Source organism: Corticium candelabrum, chromosome 2 (genome assembly GCF_963422355.1).
Source record: "Corticium candelabrum chromosome 2, ooCorCand1.1, whole genome shotgun sequence".
In the NCBI taxonomy this organism is placed as follows: Eukaryota; Metazoa; Porifera; class Homoscleromorpha; order Homosclerophorida; family Plakinidae; genus Corticium; species Corticium candelabrum.
In genome coordinates this window covers 5,058,944-5,081,443 of record NC_085086.1, presented here as the reverse complement: position 1 = coordinate 5,081,443, position 22,500 = coordinate 5,058,944, and the positions used below count along the sequence as shown (strand labels likewise).

Genomic DNA, 22,500 nt, shown 5'->3' with positions numbered 1-22,500 from the left:
ATGTCTAGTCATCTTTCGGTTGTGTCAACGTAATTATTTTTGTATAATAGATGTTCACTGCGTTGTTCCTGGTGTTCTTGCCAACGGCAACTACAGCATTACAAATGACTCTGTGGGTGGATCTCTGTCAGTTGAATGTGATCAAGGGCTAAAGGCTCAACCAATTACATGTGAACGTAGTGGAAATTGGAGCAGACCATTGCCAACATGCGAAGGTAAAAGCAAAGCCTATCTATATAACGGTAGAGCATTGGGGTTACGAGCATTCTGTGGATAGGCGAAATATGTATGTAAATAGTACAGCGTACTTTGTTATGAAATGCCTCTACTGTAGGCCTGGCTTCCAGACTGCATGTGATTGAACGTTTGTACGTTTCTTTGGTATCGTTTGAATTTGCTTGTTGATACACTATTACAAACCTAAAGACGCAAAAGTTACAAAACTTTCTCAATAATTTTGCAACAGTATGTTTTCAATAAAACACAGTGATTTCGTAATTGATATCTTTTACTTAGCAAAAACTTGTAAATGCGATGAGGTAATTTATACTTTGCTGATGCAACAAATGAAAGATCTCCCAATACTAAAATGTAGACAAACATTGCAAAAATTTGTAATCTAACGTTGTAAGTTATGTTTCCTTGTGCATGCGTACCAACGGCATGGGCAGAGGGCTTGTCTGTCTCTCTGTTTGTAAGACTGTTTGTTTGTCTCTGTGTCTGTCTTTCGGGCTGTCGGCCTGTATGTCACTCTGTCTGTCTGTCCGTCCGTCCGTCCGTCCGTCCGTCCGTCCGTCCGTCCGTCCGTCTGTCTGTCTGTCTGTCTGTTAGTCTGTCTGTCTGTCTGTCTGTCTGTTTGTCTGTCTGTCTGTCTGTCTGTCTGTCTGTTTGTCACGTTGCCTTTTTGTCCGTCTCTCTGTCAATCTGTCTGTCTGTCTGTCTGTCTGTCTGTCTGTCTGTCTGTTTGTCTGTCTGTTTGCTTGTCTGTCTGTCTCTCTGTCTGTTTGTCAATACATATATTTTTCATAAATGAGCAGCAAAGCAATAGCTAATCTACGTGTCCATTACATCTAATACATAAAACCTGGTTAAAACTACATTGAACACTAGATACGCACTAAATACACATACACATGCCTAGACGAAAGAGACCTATCTGTCTACCTGTCTGTCTGTCTGTCTGTCAAACACATTTATTTGAACATTTTATCCAGCATACATTTCTGCAATGCAAATAGCTATATATGTTGTCCAACTACTCTCAATGCTCGTGAACTAAACTAAATTCAGTCTGTCTGTCTGTCTGTCTGTCTGCCTGTCTATAGGTATGTATGTATGTATGCATGCATGTATGTATGTATGTATGTATGTATGTATGTATGTATGTATGTATGTATGTATGTATGCATGTATGTATGTATGTAGGTATGTAGGTAGGTAGGTAGGTAAATAGGTAGGTAGGTAGGTAGGTAGGTAGGTAGGTAGGTAGGTAGGTAGGTAGGTAGGTAGGTAGGTAGGTAGGTAGGTAGGTAGGTAGGTAGGTAGGTAGGTAGGTAGGTAGGTAGGTAGGTAGGTAGGTAGGTAGGTAGGTAGGTAGGTATGTATGTATGTATGTATGTATGTATGTATGTATGTATGTATGTATGTAGGTATGTAGGTATGTAGGTATGTAGGTATGTATGTATGTCTTTCTGCATGTTTGGAAGTTTGCTACTTGAACGTCTGTCATTAAAATCGTTCCTAAAACCTGCCAATACATCAATTATTATGTCATCGCATGAATTGTGCAATTTTCAAATAGAACTTGACGGCTGATACATCTCAATATATAAACAATGTTATTACATAATATGTTATTGTTATCACTATGAATATATATAGGTCTGGTTAAATAACAAAATTTGCCTTCAAGTAATAATGCTCTAATAAAATCTATAAGAGAAACTGGTTTATCCTTTTTAAAAGTTTTGTTTATGTGTAACATTTTTATACAATAATCTGTCCAATATATTATCCTACTGACCTTTTAACCCAAAACCTCTCAGGAGTTACCATTTTGCTTATATAATATTTTCTTTATGCAAATGTAACGTGACACACTTGTATTGATCATTTGCTAATACATGTTATTTCTGTTTAGAGTTTTGTGAGCCTCCTAAACTCGCGAATGGATACCTTGAATTTATTGACAAAAAGGGAATGCTTGGTGCTACAGTGCGGTATCATTGTAATCTAGGCTTCCAGTTATCTGACCAGAAATTTAAAACAAGGAGATGCCAAAAAAACAGAAATTGGTCAGGAACGGCACCAACTTGCACTCGTAAGTATCCTAGAGTACGGCGGCGGAGCAACTTGCTAGTAGGGGAAAGGGCATAAAAGAATCCTGGAGTACATTAACTAGGGGGCCCAATCTTGCTTGACTGCAGCTCTATTGGCTTACAAAAGGTTATGCTCAACGTTACCTGCCCACCATACTTCCCAGCTCCGCCGCCACTGTTAAAAGGTGTTGTCCGAACAATTTGTTCTAGTATAAACTTCTATTCTAGCTGTCAACTGTGGAGCACCTACAGTTTCGAAGAACGGCTACTTTAGTGGACAGACGACATACCAATCTATTATCACATTTGGTTGCAACGATGGCTACTACATTGTCGGTGCTAGGAATGCCAGATGTCTTTATACCAAGTCGTGGAACAAGAAGGCACCAAAATGTATCTGTAAGTAAACTTGATACATTCAAGGGCAGATCAAGGATTTTTAGATTAGGGCTTCTGTCAGTCAAATATATAAATTGGCATTTAACTTTACTTTAAGATTTCTCAAAACTATTGATAATATGTTAATATTTATAAGGAGAGCAATTAACAAAACCGTACCTCAACTTGATACTTTTAATATCTTTGTTGCAAAAAGTAAGACTTTGATGATTGGCTTATGTCCAAATTTCAATGTAGCGTTTTGTGAGCCTCCAGTACTAAGGAATGGACGCCTTCAATTTAGTGACAATAAAGGAAAGCACGACGTTCGCAGTACAGTAACGTATAGTTGTAATCGAGGGTTTGAGTTATCTGACAAAATAAAAACAAGACGATGCCTAGAAAGCAGACAATGGTCAGGAACGGCACCAACTTGTACTCGTAAGTATCTTACCAAGTTTTGTATAAGAAAATATTTCGCAGCAACGTTTACTCTAGGTGTCGACTGCGTAGCACCTAGAGTTTCAGAGAACGGCTACTATAATGGACAGACCACCTACCAGTCTATGATCGAGTTTGGTTGCAACAAAGGTTATTACATAGACGGTGCTACAACGGCCAGATGTCTTCATACAAGAGAGTGGGACAACAAAGCGCCAAAGTGCCAAAGTAAGAGTGTAAATACCAGATCTTGACATACTACTTGCAGCATGATTATATTTTAGGGGGAGACTGCGGGAGAGCTGATCAAGTAGAAAACGGCTTTTGTAAATATACGCACAGTTATATGGACGGTGTAAGAGCGTGCGAATGCAACTATGGCTACAAGTTTTCTGATTCTCTACATCGACTCAAATTTGCGTTTTGTAACATCACAACAAATGGCGCAAAATGGAGCAACTCTCTTCCAGCATGCAAAAGTATCAAGGTTTTCTTTGTTAACTGTCTTATGTACACGATCTTGTACATGTGTAGAGATAATGTGTCCGCCATTGATCGAAGATAAATTATCAAACGCAGATTTGAACTACACTGGAAATCATTACAAAAACCTTTCGACTTATAGTTGTCTATCTGGCTATAAACCAGTAACAGGTCACTTCGAGAGACGTTGCCAATACAACGAAATGTGGACAAACCAATCACTGCAGTGTGCCAGTTAGTAATCTGATGACCTTGTATCTATACGGTAATGTATCGCTATGGTATCATTCCTTAGAAAAGACGTGCGGTCGTTTAGAAAATCCTACAAATGGCTTTGTAATACACTTAGGACAAACAAAAGGTGATGAGTACGGTAGCAAAGTCACTTACATCTGTTCCAAAGGGTTCCAGCTCAAAGGGTCTAGGGAAAGAACATGTAATGCTTCCGGACTATGGGACGGAGAAGAGCCAATTTGCCAACGTAAGTATCAAACATGTCGTAGTTACAGTATCTGCATTCTTTACTATTTTTGTGCTAGAGTTAAGAAATTTTTTGCATGTGAGAGATTTAGAATATATTTATGACTATTACATAGTATATTACGTAATATATCTAATAGCGGTGTGAAACGCTCGCCACTTCATCAGCAAAACTGATTTAGTACAAGGTATAAAACCTCAACTTTGTTTTTTCAACATTACGAATTATACATAAGACTGTTATTTTCAATATTAACTATACATTCAACTTTTTAGTCATGTTAACTGTTAGTGCCAGAGAATGTGCAAACCCTTTCGAGTTTGACATTGATGCCTACTTCCTGAACACAGAACTTTTTTGTTTATTATCTAATTATTGAATTTGTGATTCCACACGGTTCACAGACGTAAAATTAGTTTAAAATAGAGCTGGTTTTATGAAAAAATTTTATATTTTACATTTACTTACAGTAAATCATTTTTGAATGACTCAAACTCAAAATGAAAACGGAGAAAACTTGCATGTCTACTTAAAGTCAAAGACAATCGAGGATATATAGCTAAGCAAGCATATACTGAGAGAACCTGTCTAATACAATTGCTTTTGTCAAACCAAACAAGCTATTTATTGTATTTCAGGCTACAGCCTAATAGCATAGATATGCTAGTATAAAAGGCATGACTGTGTATTTATGGATGAACGTTCAATATAATGACTTACCAACCGTTTCACTATAAACATTATTGAGAGAGGTAGACAATACGTTCTTACCTAAAAGTGTCCAGAGAAAGAATTTGTAAAGAGGATGATAGTGAATTCTAGATCTTGCAACTTGTAAACATATGGAGAAAAAGAAAGCTTTTAGCAAGTTTGCTCTTGGTCTTGATGGTTTCACTTCTGTAGAGTGTTTTGTATTGTGGGAGTAGAATTGATTTCTTTGAAACAAACAATAGCAGTTGAAAATATGACTGGGTACATACAGATGTTTCACTAGCAACCTTGTGAGCAAGCCATGCCGATGCTATTTGCCTTCTTACACATGGCAATCGCACTGACATTCGCAGTTTCAACGTCGTCGCTGGAAACCACCTTTAATTCAAATTTGTACATAATAATTAATTAAAATATGTTTTTGATGAATAGTTTGGTCCTATACTGTGAGTGCCTACGCCCCTTTTTAATATGTTGTGGCTATTAATATCAAAGATATGATTAACGTATTGCTACTTTGTATGAGAAATCTTTCATTGACTCACAGGTATTTTAATATATATATATATATATATATATATATATATATATATATATATATATATATATATATATATATATATAAAGCATGCACTTTATCAAATTGTTGGCTTATTCGTTGGTTTGTTACTAAGTGCGCGGCAGACGGAAAAATGTCACGTTAACGTGTGATAAAACTTCTTTAGGTAACAACTGCGAATCACTTTCTTCGCCAAATAACGGCAACGTTACAACTCAGGAGATACACACTACTGTTATAGCAACGTACTCTTGCAAGTCAGGATATCTATTGAAAGACGGAGACAGTACTAGAATTTGTTTGCCAAGTGGGCTGTGGAGTGGCACTCATCCCTCATGTGAAGGTGTGTATGAGAAACATTAGAACATGCATGGGCATTCCTATAGAAGTAAGTTTGAGGCTAGATTTTATGGGCATCTGATGCCGCTAATCGTGCATACTATACACAATGTTACTGTATATTACAATTGCATGGTGTATGGTTCTTGGCCACGTACACGGCTGCTTGAAATCATTAATATGTTAAACCACGTGTGGAGAAAGACTAGACATTATACTTGTACCAACCGAGCCAGAGTCTAGATATAGACCAAATCCGAGGAAGCAGGTGCATTAAAGTGAGAAGGTCTGGTAAGAGTCTAGAGCCGCGTTGATACGGGGCCGCTAAATTTAATTGTATCCCGGGCTCGAGCTCGACCCGGGCCTGTAGCCCCGACCCGTGCCCGTAGTCCCCGCCAGGCCATGCACGTTTTGCTTTCACACGTCCATACTCACCGGTCGACCATAGGCTCAGCTAGAGGCGCAGGGTCTGACGTGTGAGTCAATTGCGTGGTGTAAGCACAATTTACCTTAATAGTGGAACGCAGAAGCGTACTCTACGTAGACTGACGAAAAGGTGACGGCACTCATGATCAGAACGTGCAAAACCAGCTAGACGGCATAACTCAAATCACTTGAAAAGCACGCGAATGAGCATTCGAAAGTGAGCCGTTCCCGTGGGCCTGTGCCCGCCTCTTCCCGAATAATTGTCGTGTAAACACACGGTTCCGGATACGGTTCGGGTTGCGCATGTGTCTCACAATGTTGTGTTAACAGGGCTTAGGTACACCGCCACTAGGGAGATGTTATTGGCTAGACTGGTGTGTGCTTGAGGGCAATTTGTAATAGTTTTGCCAAATTTAAAATATCTGTATCTACAGAGTAAATAAAGTACAAAATACATATATTAATAATTATTGCTCGGGTTGCAAATCTAGACGGTCGACAGTTGGGCCGCACAAACTATTTACATGATAAAATGTTCAATTATTAGGTTCAGTTCCTTTAACTGTTTTGTTATTTCCAAAGCACTATAATTACTTCAGTACTTTGTGAAGTAGTGCAAGCGCGGATCTACCCGACGTCCCTATAGTATAGGCACCAACGTCCATAGGGTTGTGTCACTCATTTCCTGGATGTTTCCCGGCAAACTAGCTTAGACCGACTACGAGGCTATATTAATTAATGACTTTGCTGGCGTAGAATAATATTCAAAGCATTATTGCTAAGGAATTTTGATGGATAGTTTCTAGTGGTAGCCGTTATTGCGTTGTTGTCAGTTTAACACTTTATTAATATTATAGTTGGGCACCAAGGAAAATTGAATACTGGATCCTAGGCTGTTGTGTATACGCAACCGTCGAAAATGATACTGTAGCTACTCCACTGCATTCAGCGTAATAGAACTACAAAAAATTGCAAATAAAACTCCATACTTTGTTATTTTGGTTTTCGGATTTGTTTCCAAATTGACAAACTAATACATTTGTAGCCAACTGATGACCTGAAGAAAGGAGCATGCGATCTCTACTTGTATTGAATTTGATACAACAAATTGTATTAATTAATTATTATGCAAATTAATGCAATTAAAATTAAAATTTGAACAAAGTGTTATCATTTTGTTTATTATGTTAGCGTATGCATGCAGCTGCGATTCTACTCAATCCCGTCGAGATGCTAACAAGAAACGACACGCTGGTATACAAAACTTGCTAACGATTGACTGTTGTTAAGTGAAATACTTTCTTCTTACATTGTAGTTGTTTTGTTGCAAATAACATCTTTACGCCAAGAAAGGAAAGGGCAAGTATTATACAAAGCTAAAGTAAAAAACGTCTGCCGCGCCAACAATGCCATAGCACGCAAGATAAAGTCTGGAAATTTGGCTTTGCTGGCCGTCACACAAATAACTCAGCATCAAACATGCAGCTGCCCGGACTTTCAGAGAGATGCCATGTACACAGTAGCTGTCAACGTCAATGGAAAATACGGAAAGAGTTGGAATCTAGAAGTTCCTCGAAACTTTTACGTTACAGAATCATCAGTATGCTAACAACAAACTTGATGTTTTGCTTCTGATGTAAGTGAGTGTATGGTTGGTCATAAAAAGACGGATTTAGATTCCGCAAACTTTGTTGAAGTTAGAAACGGCTGTAAAAACCGCTTTTCAAAAATGTGATCGTGTAGCCATTATGGTAATGCGCATGCGTTAGCTGATATTTTGGCGATTAGTCTAGGCTGCTGCACTAAATCTACTTCTGAATGATTGAGCACTTCATCACATGGGGTTGAGGTCCATTGGTTTCAGATTGGGCAATCTACGAGCCCCACCAGCATTTGACTTTGGAGCGAGCAACGCTGCAAATGCATGTAGACGACGGCAACAGCACAGGCACAGGCCCGTATATAGCTCGCCCCGTGAGGGTTTAAAATTTACAAAATCGGACTTCTGTGACGTCTTCCAATGTAACGTGACATTAAACATTAGACAAGTTATAAAACGCCTATACGTACTTACAGCACCAAGCTTAGCTGTACTGCATCTAATTACCTATAGTAGAAGAACAGACTAGCAATCATCAAAGTTCGAAATCATGTGGTCAAGAACCACATTGTTTTTGAAGTAGTCAAAAACGGACTTTGCAGCAGAGTTTCTGCGGTATGTCTGTCTTTCTAGTATTCTTTGCATACTTGGACTATCCTAATCCTCACTCATTCTGCTATAGTGAAAGACTAGTGGTAAACTGGCAGAAAACTTTCATCAACATTTCTGAGCTTTTTCCGCATACTCGATAGCTAACCATTAGTCCTTCGACCATTAGATTGGGCTTCGATGTATCCAACGCCTCAAGAAAAGAACTGTGATCCTGTAAAAGGAAACGTCCTTGTACACTTTGCCTCGGCCAGCGGGAAGATATACCTTCCGCACTCCCCAGCCTACAGAAGGCTAAATGTATTATTAATTAATTAATCATGGTTATGTATATGCATACTACACAGCAAAAACAGGAAACAAACATTAACACTATAGTGTTAGTGCAGTAATACTGCATGTCAGTGTATCAGTATCTACGTCTGTCATCGTTATATATTAGCAGGTCACGTGACAGCTGGAAAAGTTGAGGGGGAAGTGCCGCTAGTGCCTCTGTGACGCCAGTGCCCTTGTTCTTAAAAGCCTATGTGTCCTATCAAGCAGCACAATTGTCAAGGAAAGATAAGGTAATCCAAGCGGCTATTTTATAACGTGGCTGGAGTAGATGGAGGGGCAAAAGGTTTACGACACGTTCACGTATGAAGACGGCACAGACAGAGACAAATTCGGAGACATACGTACTCAGCCAATTTGACACCTATTGCAATCCCCGCAGGAATACAGTGTTCGAATGTCATTTTTGGTCTAGCGCGAATAACTGGAAGGAGAAACAGTAGATCAAAGGCTTACAAACCTCCACACTCTAGCAGCTAGCCACGTGTAAGTGTGGTGATAAGAAAGACTACTTCATCTGGGACAAGATGGTATTTTGCATCCGTGAGATGAACGGGTAGAGAGTCTACCATGACAATCAAAGTCTTCAGAGCGAGACTTTTTCAGAAAACCCAATCTCACTCTAGAGACCCATGGACACATGTAAAGCGGCGGAAAGAAGTCGCCATCAAGCAAAAATCATGGTCAATGAGATTTCACGAGTATATGTAGAAGCTGGGATGCTTACACGAGTTTCGCAACAGCAGGTCTTGACTGTAAGAAGGAAAGCGTCCTTAGGGCACCGACCCCATATCGCCCACATGCAATACTGCGGTCAAAATCACAAGCCACGTCAATGCCCTGCCTATGCATTTGTGTGCTCAACTGAAACAAGCGCAACGATCTGGCCAGTGCTGGTTTGGTTCCCGAGCACAGCAATCCACGACACTCTGTAGACAAGCGAATACAATTCAACGCCAAGTAGAATGAATCGAGAGAAACATTATCAACTTTCAGGCGCAAGTCATATTCCAGCTATCTAAGCGAGCAGACACCAATCTTATACCATACAATGTTCCTAGAGTTTGTAGACATAAAGCAACAGAAAGAACGGGCGGTTAAGTACCTGCTGACTCCAACCAACAACAGCCTTGCAGCAGGCATTGGCGCAACGGCAATGTGGTAGATGATAACTTGGAGACTCAGAAATTGGGAATACAACCTCGTGCCACAATCGGCTTGCTTAAGAGAATACGGATAGTAGCCATTTCAGTCCCTGTTGAGACAAAGCGGCCATTACAGAATATCTCTAGACACTATGATGTATTCACCAGGTTGGGCTGCTATGATTTGCACGTTGAGCACCATGCAATGTTCTTCGTTCAGCCTATTAGAACTATACCACATGCCAAACCAATGAACTGAGAGATACGTTGGACAACTTCGAAAGGCAAGGGATCTTAGCATCGGTATCTGACCTACAGACTGGGTGCGCAATCTGGTGGTCACTGCAAAAAGAACAGAATAATGAGAATCTGCCTCGATCCAAGGCCACTAATTTGTGGGTTGTGGACAAATTAGTGGATATGTATTTGTATATAGTCAAATATAAATATAGTCAAATACCATGTACATCTGGACACGTTATTTGAGTCTAGCTAGTATTTCTAAGCGAATTTCTGCTGTATGTAAGGCTATTTCTGATTATTCTACTGTAATAAAAACTAGTGTCATTAGTAATATTCATATCTAATCTGCCCGTGCTGAGAACGGGATGGTGAGCTGGTCTCGCTCTCTAAGGAGAGCTGTGTGTCTGTCTGTATTGTGTACGCGCGTATCTCCGCTGCCACGTGTCCGATCTCCGCCGAATTTGTCTCTCGCACGCCAAACCTGGAAACCGCCGACAGCAACGTGGCCGGATTTCTCCGCGGAGTCCCCTTTTGATGGTTCGACGCCGAGATTAAAATTTCTCGACGACGCGAACCCTACACCCTCGGGTTCATTTGAAACCACCCCAGCACCATGCAGTTCCGTGTGGACTGTACGCATCGTTGTCATTCCTAATACTTCCGGCGATTAATCGACGATTTGCTGAAGATTGAAGTCGTTCTTGCTAGAGGTTGCGTTTCTTTCCAAATTCTGATTACATTTGCACGAAATCTGACATAAGCGTTTCCTCCGCCGATGCCTACACGGGAGTGTATCGATTTCTACCGAATAAATTGAAAAGAGAAAGATTCAGCTCGCGTGTCAAGCCACATATACGGGTGAGTAGATAACTGCACGTGACTTCCGGGACAGGATATTCGATCCTTGCTAATTTCTCAGAATGGATATAATTAAACGGGATATAACTCTGAACGAAATCCTTTATAAGAATTCTGTCGGTCTGCTAATTCTTCAGAACGGAAGAAAAATTCATGAATTTGCATATAAGGTTAAATTAATTGACTAAAATTAATAATCTTACTAATCTCCCCTTGAAAAGAATGGGCTATTCAGCATACAATTCACGAGATTTAGAATGTATAACAATGGAACAATTAGAGAGCACTAATTACTGTATTGCTAAATTCCGGTTAAAATAGTCTCATTGATAACAAACTAAACTAAGAATGTGAGACACTTGTACGGACATAACATAGTCGGACTGGTGGACGGGCTCTGGATTTGGACAAGCAGCAACCATGTCAAATATGTCGTACACAATTATGCCAAGGTTCGCTGCCTTGATCACGTCTGTAGCTATTTCATTGTACCATCTAATGCGAAAAGCATTAATATGGAAAGAATCGAACGAGCGACCATTATCAGCACGAAACACGATCGGAATCTTGCTGCCTTTGTTTCTCCGCTTCAGACGGCGTATTGCATCCAAGATGTCTTCCATGCGCTTCCGAAATCCGTCTGGAGTTAAATCAACAAAATGATGTACCAAACTGATAACCACTATCTCATTTCCGTTTCCTTCTAGCTTGTCGATATGGTCAGCTGTAAAGACAGATGCAGAAAAGTTCATAGCAGTCTTAGTCATTTGGGGAAGACCATGTGGTCTGTAGCGAACTGAAGCATTGTACTGCTTAAAGAATTTGTTGAAGTCCCATGATGGTATGAATAGCCACGGCATGCGCACTCCAAACCCTTCCAATACGGAAGTGTACAGTTGCCTAAATGTAGAAGCACCAATCAAATACAGATCTTTGCCAGACAAACAATCACGCCACTTTTCGTTGGTGTTGCAAGAGAACAAGCAGTCTGTGTTGATCCACTGTTTACCCAACCAATACCCTTTCGGCCTGACTACAGGCTGTGGTTTGCACGGGTTGATGCTGCTCGCCTTTCCCTCACTCCTGTCACCCTTTATTATCATAACAGACTTGGTATTTCCGTATATAATACCTGCGTTACTACTTTCTTTACTTTCCTTTTTGTTCCTTGCTTTCATAGAGTCATCGTATACACACCACTGAACAGGAACACATTCCTTAGACTGACCAGCGCGAGGACCGTCACAGACCCCATACCAATGATATTTACTGGGGAAACGCATTTCGCACGTTTTATCGGACCTCCAAGGTATGTTAGGTTGCGCATCCATGTGACAGATACCTAGTCCTTGGTGTTTAGCTTTCATAGATTGGACGCGTAGAAGATCCTCTCGTTTCATTTCACCATGAAAATTTACGTTAATACCAAGACTGTCACCAAACGTACACAGAAACGCATAGTTGGCATCGAGATGGCTTCGACAAATCTGCACAATACGGTCGGTCAGCCACATCTTAACTACTATTGTTGCAGTTCCACTCCACGGACAAACAAACGTGATAACATAGGATCCATTATTTAAATCAGATACAACGCCCGAGACTGAAGCCGATTCTACACCACGACTCTTCTCTCTGACCAAAGTAGCAATAATAAAATCACCACCGTGTGTCTTCTTGTTTCCTTGTGTATCTCTTGTAGTAACCATGACATAGAAGGGTCTGTCTTCGTAAATTCTTGTGTTTGATACAGACCAGAATGATCTCTTCGCACTAGTTTCAGTCTTTGTATCTATTTCAATCAAAGGTGTTGAAGGTAGTGCAATGATGGGAGCTGTGTTTGGTTGTTGTTGTTGTTGTTGTTGTTGTTGTCCTCGCTGTTGTACAGTGACCAGTTCTTTCGCGCTCTGAGGTAAACGATGATCATAGATTGGTTCATAGGAAGACATTCCACGTCGAGAGCCGAGTCCATAAACTACAAATATAATGACGGCAGCAGCAGCAGCAGAAAGCACTAATAATAATCGAATGACCTTCATTTTCACTGTTGCAACAGATCTATACAACACGAAAATAAAATAAACCGAATTAAGTACTATCAAGTAAAACGGCATACTACCACACTATATAATCCCTAAACTCACTCAGGAAAGGTGATGGCAGTGAAGCAGCCTAAGATGTAATACTAAGACATAATTATGGCTCGAGCACTAAAATTTGGTATTTACAGAGACTCAGAAAAGTAGCCCGCTATTATCAGGTTTTGATGGTAATGAATATATATATATATATATATATATATATATATATATATATATATATGTATATATATATACTATAGATAGAGTACACACACACACACACACACACACACACACACACACACGCACGCACGCACACACACACACACACACACACACACACACACACACACACACACATATACACACACATATAACCTCATTTGGGTCTCACTCTATTGTAGAGCAGTAGCAATAGTGCCAAAAGTCAATAGCATCGCTGCCTTTCATCTCTATGTTTATCAAGTTAAACCCTTCAAACTGTTTGTGTTTACCGTATATTTGTGATAGACCGCATTTTGTTCTACTAAGTCCCTTTCTTCTGATTGCTTTCTCTAACTTAACGGAATACGTTTCTTTGTTGAGAGGTATCCTGGGTAGAAGCGCCTTTTCTCTGTTTTCCGATCAGTACAAAATACAGCTATCACAATTCAATTGGTGTGAGCATCGCTGCATGTCTTCCGCTACTTTGTAAGCAGCGCTGCCTGTGCACCACTACTTGACACTCGCATGCTCATCTGCTGACACTCACAGCAGCTTCTCTTGTTGTCAGTGACCCAGAAAACGTTCAATGAGTCACGGGAGGAGTTATCTACGGATGCTGGGACAATACAACAAAGCAAGCACGGCTTCTCTCTGCAATGGTATCTAATAAAATGTGCTAAAATAGGTAGCCAGTTACACATAGCGCCACCTGGTTTAGAATTAACAGACATTTTTTTAAGAAACTGAGGAGAAATGTTTAGATTGTATAACAACCTTAGAAGCAAGTTTGGCAGAGTGGTTGGTATATACTGCATAAGGCACGGCGTCTAATTTGGGCGGTTCGTCCAAACCCTCGGAACCCCAGACTAAGGCCTGGCATACCCACCACAATTTTTTACTTCAACTATACAGTATCCAGGTTTGAATGTCCTTGGATTCCAGAAATTCATTTAAAAATAGTCTTATTCTCAAAATTATTTGAGAATAATTGCACTAGGGATAATACTGGAGTCGCTTCATCACCCATTGGCGTAGCTATGGGGAACCTGAGGAGCACAGGCCTCCCCAAAAAATGTCTATATACCGACGTGAACTTGTAATAATATTATATGGTTACGATTGCTCGGGTTTATATGCTACTGGATCGATGTTTTCTGAGTATAGTGCATGTGGTAACCATGGTTGCAGTGGGATCTAGAGGGGATGCTAATGATAGTGGGTTTAAAAGATGTTCTACAGTGATATATAAAAAAATGGTATACATCAACCGATTTTGGTCATGACTCTTCAATCAATGTCTACATACTTGCCTAGGTTTTCCTAGGTGACTCCCAACTTACATAGGAGCTGCATTCAAAAATTTTTGAGCTGTGATTGGAATTTAATGAAATGAACCATAGGATGAAATGCAGTTACTATTATAGTATATTTCCCAAGACTTAATACTGTACTCGCTCGAGTATTATTATCCTACCCCTACGGTTGACTACCATCAAAAGAAAAGTTGTGATTGGACATTACTTCATAGACAGATAGACTGCCACCTAGAAGTGATTAATCAATTAACTCAAGCACTAATGACACCACCTGTCAATGTTAAAGCTATTGTGGCAATGTCATTGGACAATGCTACTGTCTGCTCAACAGTGAATGAATAAATTCTCTTCTGCATAGCTGCTGCACTGTCAAAGGCATACCCAAATGAAGAATAGTGAACTGGTATTAGCATTCCTATACAGGCAGCACAACCCTAGCAGACAGTGACTGTAAAAGTGCCAATTAGCACTAATTAAAGAACACAAAGGTGGGAAAATCCTAGAGCCTAGCCAAAAGTCATACCAAATAATGAGGCAGTCTTTTGCAAATGACCACGCCCACTAAACGTGTCCAAAATGAGAGTGGTTAACAGCGTACGTGTTGGCCTCGCTTTACGTTTTGTGCACCAAAGCTTCCAGATGCTGCTTTACTGCAGGTAGGTTATCTAGGTACCCAGATACCTTCACGTAGAGCCATATACAGAGTCTAGTTCAAAGAATCTACTATGTCCAGAAAGAAGGGGCTAACGGGACTGCGCAAAGCGACTGTCCTAGCCAGAGTGTCTCATTGTCGGCTTGTCGGGAGAAAGAACTGGCAATATTGAGAATTGGCCACAAATGGTGAGATCGTGAGACATGCCTGTAAATTATGAGTCTCACTACAAAATCGTGAGTCTCACAACGAAATCGTGACAGTTGAGAGGTCTGAGACTATACTTGGGCGAGTACGCTAACTCTTTCATAGTAAATGCAGCATAAAAATAATATATTTTTGAAGGATAATAAAATCAGTTTGAATCAATCATCTACCTGTTAAAGTCCTTTCAGAAGAGGAGGCCAACTAACATGGAGACTGCCATATGGTATAATTTAATTGGTGGTAATACAAGTTCTGAAGAAGCAACACTGTTACAGTAGTTGTCTTGCACCACCCACTATTTGAGCCAGTGTCTGCTCCAAGTTTGTGAATCGTGGTAGTGCAGCATATCATATTGTAACTAAAAGTAAACAGGTTCACTATAGAACTAAGTGAGGAAAACTTTCAGAACAGCTCCTAAATGACAACAAAATGATAACAATGGCTAACACAATGCACCTGGTTCCTGTCGTTATTCTTTGTTCCAAGCATTTAGGCAGACCAAAGGTGTGTCATTGGCAGGAAGCATGCATGTCCTAGCACAGTAATCAGGATAGATAACGTTGCTCTGTTTAGAGATCTGGCCCTATTCATGTGCTTGCTAATGATAAGAGAATCAACTTTGTAGGTACTCTAATAGTTGTCTAAGTCTGGAAAATTTCGAATGGCCTCTCTCTATATTCATTGAACAGACTGTAGTACCTGTGACACAAACCTGTCAAGCAAACCTGGTTCAGACAACAGGCTTGGGTACAGGGAGGCAAAACTGGTGTACATGTACGCATGAAAAAGTATTATAGGAAAAACACTGCATGCGTACTATTTTCTGTTTGTATTGAAAGAGTCCCTTAAGGCTTAGTATAAATCGTTTACAGTACTAAAATGCTAATGAGAATTTCTGAAACAGCACCCAGGGCAACATTACAGAAAATGGATTTTTATGAAAGAAAAATCCTTTCTCAATAAGCACGAGGCGGTTTGTAGGAAACTCTGAAAATTAACAGATTGACTTGATTACCACAGAGTAGGCAAGTGTGAGGCCCATCTTGCAATGTCCTGCATATTTAACTCTTTAAACCTTACCAGTGCAACCATGCAGACCTGACAGCCCTCCCATATACGATTCTTGTTAGGCATTTCTTTAGCGGTTCCTTCCTTAATCGACAGTGTAAGACTGCTGTCTGGTTGCCAATCCTGTACCCACAGTCTGTGGTGGTACTGTAGTATAGTAACGCACTGCACATTACTAATGCACATCACCAATACAGCCTTGGAATATCGACCAACTTTGGGCCACAACGTCGAATAGTGCATGATCATCTCGATTCTCATTAGCGACCCATGGGCTGTAAATAAGACTGGGCAATCTTTTGGTTGGGTACTGTTTATGAAATTCTGGTTAATATCAATCAAGCTAGACAAAGGTAATAAAATAATTGGAAAATTGGGGGAAAGGTCAACATATGACGTGCTGAAGCCCCTTAGGACGGTGAGGGGTATTGGAGGAAATAGGAAAATTCCCAGCAAAAGCTGTAGTGCATGGCTGCATGCAGGCATGCCATGAGGATGAAAATACAGATGATGAGAAGAAACGAAAAACAACACATTACTAGCTACTGGAGACCACTTACAGAAAGAAAAGTATGTAGTTATAACCATATGTTAAGCTAATGTGATAATGGTGTTTACTAGTGGCAAAGAATACCGTCAGGGTTGGCAGTTTCACCATCAAGTGAAGGCTTAGCAGGACTAACACTGTCTCATGCAAATTAAACTTACGTAATTAATTAAACATATACATAAACCCAGCCGTACATATACTAGATCAGTAGCATTCAGACTAAATCTTCAAACATATTATAAACAAATGACCTGTGACCCCTCCCCCAATCATGGATGCTCGCTTCGCCGCGCTCAATCACCTTACCTCGCTACTACCCTTTGGAAAGTTGAGATGCGAATTCGGCTGGAATTCGGCAATAAGATAGTTTGGATTTGCACTCAAATTAGGGAGAATCCGTTGCGTATTCATACTGAATTTACCCCTAGACTCAAGCGAATTCGTTCCGGGTTTGTTGCAAGTTTTGGCCACTTTTACTTAGTGACTTCGGGCCGAATACTTAATAAACAACGCGGAATTAGGTGAGAAATTGCTTCGTATTCACACCGATAGTCACCAGAACTCGTATCGTATTCGAGCAGAAACGTAACCGGAGTCTATTCGAATTCTCTGCGTATTGTGGCCATTTCTATACTGAGTGAATTCATACCGAATTAGCTGCGAACGAGAAACTCGCCAGACCTTTGTGTACAATATATGCGTGTATCATATGCCACATCAATTCAGAATATTGATCTCCATATTACATGACTGTGCTGTACTAGCCTCTACTACACTGCAACAATAGTCTCATACACAAACTACACCAGTTACTTCGTAGCAGAAAGCCTGCATCGTGGACGAACTTCGTCGAATGCGACAACGTTTCCATGCCGATCTGTCAGCCTCCGGCCACGGCTCAGTGACCACCCTTTGACGTTGTTCGCATCAAACTTTATATGGACAGTTGTCAAGCAATCTACAGAAACAGGAATACTCGACTTCTGAAGTTCACAAAGCTAGATCGTAGAAACGTGACCAGGTCGATCGCCTGACCTACCCGAACCACTCCGTAGTCATCTTGTCGATTCGCGGCTTGTTTAATTCGTGTGGGTCGTGTGGGTTTTGTCTTCGTCTCCTCCTCCATTCTACACGACTTGTGGTAATAAGTAAGCGACAACTGAGCACATGGACGTATAATCATTGCTCATTGGCCCACTGATTGCACGTGTCTATGACTTCATCAATTATCGCATTCCGTTCAATACAGAGAGCAGGTGTTAGTAGTCGATGTGAGAGTGTTGCGAACCTGCCTAGCGACGGCAAAGATCTCAAATCAGATAATAATTAATAACTATATCTTGTATGAGTATATCGCATCGATTCAGAGGAGTGGATCTAGTAGATAGATGAATGGATATACTTTGCATATCTGATGGTTGCGCGTTGCATCTGGAGTACTCTCCGATTCAAAGACTTCTGCCCGAATTCGAAGAGAATCACTACTGCCTGTTCTTTGGCCAGAATTCGAGGCGAACAACTACCGCATACTCCGGATACGGACCGAATTCCACCCGATGGAAATACTGCCTTAAGCTGGATTTACAATATGCAAACGCTTGAGCGTCGCGTCGCGTGCGTCCTGTCACGTTGTCTTGCGTGGGAGTGGCACGTATCGCGTCACACGCGTCGTACCATTCACAATACGATTTCAGCGCGCCATAGACGTCGCTGCCTGAATTATTGAACTGACCACTCGCGCTTCGATTTTCTACTAGCAGAACTCTGCCGCAACCCCCACCTTGCTCAAAATCAATTTCTAGGCGTTCTCCCATGCACGCAGGTCTTTGTACGTCTTGCAGTTGATCATCCACAGGCAAGGACAGCTCCCTACGCAATCTATAGACCGCTCAACGTCCAGTACAGCGCCCAAATCAATAATCATTGCCAAAGGAAGCCACACGTGCATTTATAGTTGGCTGTGATTGGCCGAAATCAAGGTGCTACTTCCGACGCGACGTGTACAGCTTCCAGTTCGACGCCCAAATAGAACTTGGTTCTATTTGGACGCGTCGCGTCGCGAGCGTCGCGTCCGTCGAACGTCGCGTCGCATAGACCATTTACAATTTGAATTTGTACTACGCGACGTGACGCGACGCGACGCGACGCTCAAGCGTTTGCATATTGTAAATCCAGCCTTACTTCCGCTACGCTACCGCTTCCGTCAGAATACGAAGCAAATTCATCGATTTCGGCGCGTGTTCTGCTCAACTACGTAGCACCTCTCACCGAATTTTGACCGAATTCGCATCTCAACTTTTCAAAGGGTAGTTATGTATGAACGATGAGCACCGGATCTAGACGTGTCCTGTCGGCGAGCGACGAGCGAAAACGAGAACCAGTCTCGTCGATATCCCGAGATCGTGTTTCGAAACAATGGAAGCTACGTATCTAGACGGCAAAATATGCCAACATACGAGAACGAACGTCTCTAGAAATCGCTTACATCAGCCACTTACCGTAACAAATTTGGGTCATGTGTTCAATTCTATAGCTATACAGTGTAATAATACTGCTTCTGTTCCAGTGACAACGTTGCAAACGACTTCTATGTCGGTGCAATATCTAGTCTAACGCGCGCTATAAATATCTAAAAAGTATACCTATGGAAGACCGACCCTAGTAGTTGATTGTTATTCCGTGGATAAATAAAGCTTCATCATCTTCATCATAAACATTCTATACTTTTTGGCACGCCATTTTGCGCGCCCTAGCAATGGTGTACCGAGGCAACTTTTAACACCATTGGAATCAATTAGGCACTTCGAACACAATGGTTTTGGCAGATTTGGGCCGCAGAATTACGTCTGCGCTTCGTAATCTCAGCAGCGCAACAGTGATTAATGAAGAAGTACGTGTACCATTGTCATTCAGCGTTGTGAGATGTTGTAAATACATACGTATACGGGGTTGTTGTCGCTTCGTGTAGCTATCAGGAGGTAGTAGGTAGGCAGGGAGGCAGCAGACAATCTTACTGCATAAGGAAGTTAGACACAGAGTGGTTGACAGACTCTGACGGTTTGTTATGGACAAGTGGCACACATACGTAGGTTTCTGGACGAAATTGTGTATGCTTGATGATAAATATTAGCCGCAAACGTGTTTGTGTATATGCCTGCATGAATGTACCATCGACACACACACACACACACACACACACACACACACACACACACACACACACACACACACACACACACACGCACAACAGACACTACACACACTTAATTAATTAATCGTTTATTTTGACAGGTACTGGCACAGATGCTAAAAGAAATATGTGCAGCTCTTTTGGAGGCAGATGTCAATGTAAAGCTGGTGAAACGACTGAGAGAAAACATCAAGTATCGTTTTTGTGAATTTGGACTAAGAACGTAGACATTAACTATTTCAGCATATAATGGAATTTGCTATTGAGTATCTGTGGTTCCTTTTTTAAATATGGTTTTTCTTGTTTCTTACTTGTGTGCTTATGTTCTCTAACCTTTCATGATTGTGACATTGTTGCTACAGTAGGATGTCACTGATATGAACCAGTTGTCTGAACATGTCAGTCTACTGAACACACTGTGCGTCAGACTCATTTTAGTTTTGTAAGCAAAAACGGTAATACGACAGTATGGTGCGTTGTCATCTGTGATCCTGACAATGTCACAACCACAAATTAGAAGCAAGAAGAGTGGTTCTTTCAAGGTCTTAGCGTGACCTCTAGAAATGGGGAATAAACTTCACGATGCTACGAGACACGCCCACTTTTATGGCCAGAAATTTGTAGGAAAGTTTCTGACAGCTGCAGCTATGCCTGAATTGCTGAAGAACATAGAATTGGAGGTCACTGTATGTGACATTATGAGAACAAAAGTCAAAATCTACAGACTTTCGACTTTCAGATGTCTTAAATGTTTGGTTGTGTAGATAAATGTAGTGAGTAGACATCATTAGCTGGATTATTCAGAGTTATGAACAGAGAAGTATCCTGACATGTTCGGATAAGTGACATCTTTCGGATGATGAAAGTATCCTGACATGTTCGGATAAGTGACATCTTTCTGATGATGGCAGTATCCTGACATGTTCGGATATGTGACATCTTTCTGATAATGGAACTGAAATCTGTTATTTATATTTAGCAATACGTCTTTAGTCCAAACTACGTGTGACATTTAAGTGGCTCTTGTATCATATCAATTAAGAACTGCATTTTTGGTAATAGGTCAGTCATCGACTTTGAAGAGATGGCAGCTGGTCTGAACAAACGCCGTATCATTCAATCGGCAGTCTTCAATGAATTATGCAAAGCAAGTATTTTAATACTATAAATACAGTAAATATGACTTAAGTATATTTTGCACAGGACCTCAGCATACTAAATTAGTGCGAGTATTAATAATATAAGGACCAATCTGAATTGAAAGTCTTTGTAACCCAAAGACTGTCGTATCACTATTAGTAGTGAAACCATTCAAATACTGTGATGCCAAGAACTGCATTCTTATAGTTAAATGGCAAGAATGCAACGTGAAGCTGTCTGTCAATCTGACTCTTCAACTAATATTGTGGAGCCTAGACCATAGTTGCTGTAAGTAGTGTTTTTTAGCCAGCCGCAATCTTTGTTTGTTTAGTTAAGCTGACACTTCACTTGCTTTCACACACCTATACCCAGTGCAATGGATAGTACATATTGAATACAACCTCACATTCAGGATGTGCATGGGAGTAGCTTCATCAAACTTCTGTCATATGAAAATTACATGGGAATGAAATGTGTCCAGGATGAAAGGTGTCAAGAACAATCTTACGAAAAAATTTATGTACAAATATACTGAATTTACAGTTGCTAATCGTAGTGCTGAAGTGAGCACATCCATGCAAATGAAGTGCAGCAAAGGCAAACATGAAAACTATTTGTATACGTAATATTCTAAATTTACAGTAGCTAATTATAATGCTGAAGTGAGCAGATACATGATCTAGCTTAGGATGGGTAGTGGAGATGGGTTGTGAGGATGCTTTCCCATTGCTAGCTATACACTGATCGTATGATTTTAAGATACCCATTGCTAGCTATGCACGGATAGTATGATTTTAAGATAAAAGTCTGTATTGAGATTGCATTATCACTACTGTAACTAGACATCTTGATCTCACATATACAGTAATGACATAATTTGCACTTTTCTGACCAAGTATAAGTCTGTTGAGGTGAACCTGTCAGTGAGTGCAACAGTTTAAGGAGGTCCGGTCCTAATCTTTTGTGTGTATGGACATCTCAAAGTCCAAGTTACATGTTGTTACTTTGATAAATTGAAGCATTTATTGAATAATTAAACATATTGTCTGTTTTTGACAGAACGTGAATTTTAAGTACATACCGGTATATATGTATGAGTCTGCGACCTCAGTGATTGTTCCACTTAATTAAAGCAGACATGAGAATGACGAATGTCATCACCTATTAT

The 22,500-nt window shown here is 40.6% G+C and overlaps 4 protein-coding genes and 1 long non-coding RNA gene across 6 annotated transcripts in view; 2 read left to right on the top strand and 3 right to left on the bottom strand.

The window, feature by feature from the left end:
• LOC134176344 (CUB and sushi domain-containing protein 3-like) overlaps nt 1-7,847 on the top strand; it is an 11,812-nt gene extending 3,965 nt beyond the window's left edge. Inside the window, exons 7-17 of the mRNA XM_062643015.1 lie at nt 51-215; nt 2,141-2,320; nt 2,547-2,717; nt 2,955-3,137; nt 3,195-3,365; nt 3,422-3,616; nt 3,672-3,854; nt 3,916-4,101; nt 5,538-5,714; nt 7,328-7,390; nt 7,453-7,847. Of these exons, the coding sequence (XP_062498999.1) occupies nt 51-215; nt 2,141-2,320; nt 2,547-2,717; nt 2,955-3,137; nt 3,195-3,365; nt 3,422-3,616; nt 3,672-3,854; nt 3,916-4,101; nt 5,538-5,714; nt 7,328-7,390; nt 7,453-7,745 (1,967 nt within the window). The 3' untranslated portion in view covers nt 7,746-7,847. The remainder of the gene's footprint in view (nt 1-50; nt 216-2,140; nt 2,321-2,546; nt 2,718-2,954; nt 3,138-3,194; nt 3,366-3,421; nt 3,617-3,671; nt 3,855-3,915; nt 4,102-5,537; nt 5,715-7,327; nt 7,391-7,452) is intronic.
• Nucleotides 7,848-11,145: 3,298 nt separating this feature from the next.
• On the bottom strand, nt 11,146-19,627 carry LOC134198437 (NXPE family member 3-like). 2 transcript variants are annotated; one of them, XM_062667843.1, is made up of 3 exons: nt 19,501-19,627; nt 19,334-19,432; nt 11,146-12,982 (listed from the first exon to the last, which is right to left on the bottom strand). In XM_062667843.1, the coding sequence occupies exon 3, from the start codon at nt 12,961-12,963 to the stop codon at nt 11,248-11,250; it is 1,716 nt and encodes a 571-aa protein (XP_062523827.1). In that variant the 5' UTR covers nt 12,964-12,982; nt 19,334-19,432; nt 19,501-19,627; the 3' UTR covers nt 11,146-11,247. The 2 variants fall into 2 exon arrangements, with proteins under 2 accessions (XP_062523827.1, XP_062523828.1); XM_062667844.1 differs by lacking the exon at nt 19,334-19,432 and having other exon boundaries at nt 19,501-19,601.
• On the bottom strand, nt 17,764-19,097 carry LOC134198617 (uncharacterized). Its single transcript, XR_009972877.1, has 2 exons — nt 18,042-19,097; nt 17,764-17,960 (listed from the first exon to the last, which is right to left on the bottom strand). It is a non-coding gene; the product is annotated as an uncharacterized LOC134198617 (long non-coding RNA).
• Nucleotides 19,628-19,739: 112 nt separating the features above from the next.
• On the top strand, nt 19,740-21,360 carry LOC134176343 (signal recognition particle subunit SRP54-like). Its single transcript, XM_062643014.1, has 3 exons — nt 19,740-19,892; nt 20,294-20,385; nt 21,255-21,360. The coding sequence occupies exons 1-3, from the start codon at nt 19,815-19,817 to the stop codon at nt 21,358-21,360; spliced, it is 276 nt and encodes a 91-aa protein (XP_062498998.1). The 5' UTR covers nt 19,740-19,814.
• Nucleotides 21,361-21,686: 326 nt separating this feature from the next.
• Nucleotides 21,687-22,500, bottom strand: part of LOC134176342 (uncharacterized) — a 3,130-nt gene continuing 2,316 nt past the window's right edge. Inside the window, exon 7 of the mRNA XM_062643013.1 lies at nt 21,687-21,694. Coding sequence (XP_062498997.1) covers nt 21,687-21,694 — 8 coding nt within the window. The remainder of the gene's footprint in view (nt 21,695-22,500) is intronic.

Excerpts from the sequence above, each read along its gene's own strand:
- LOC134198437 (XM_062667843.1), bottom strand. The coding sequence starts at position 12,963 with ATGAAGGTCATTCGATTATTATTAGTGCTTTCTGCTGCTGCTGCTGCC.
- LOC134176343 (XM_062643014.1), top strand. The coding sequence starts at position 19,815 with ATGGTTTTGGCAGATTTGGGCCGCAGAATTACGTCTGCGCTTCGTAAT. Across the intron at positions 19,893-20,293 it reads CAACAGTGATTAATGAAGAA|GTACTGGCACAGATGCTAAA; the intron begins GTACGTGTACCA and ends TTATTTTGACAG. Across the intron at positions 20,386-21,254 it reads CGACTGAGAGAAAACATCAA|GTCAGTCATCGACTTTGAAG; the intron begins GTATCGTTTTTG and ends TTTTGGTAATAG.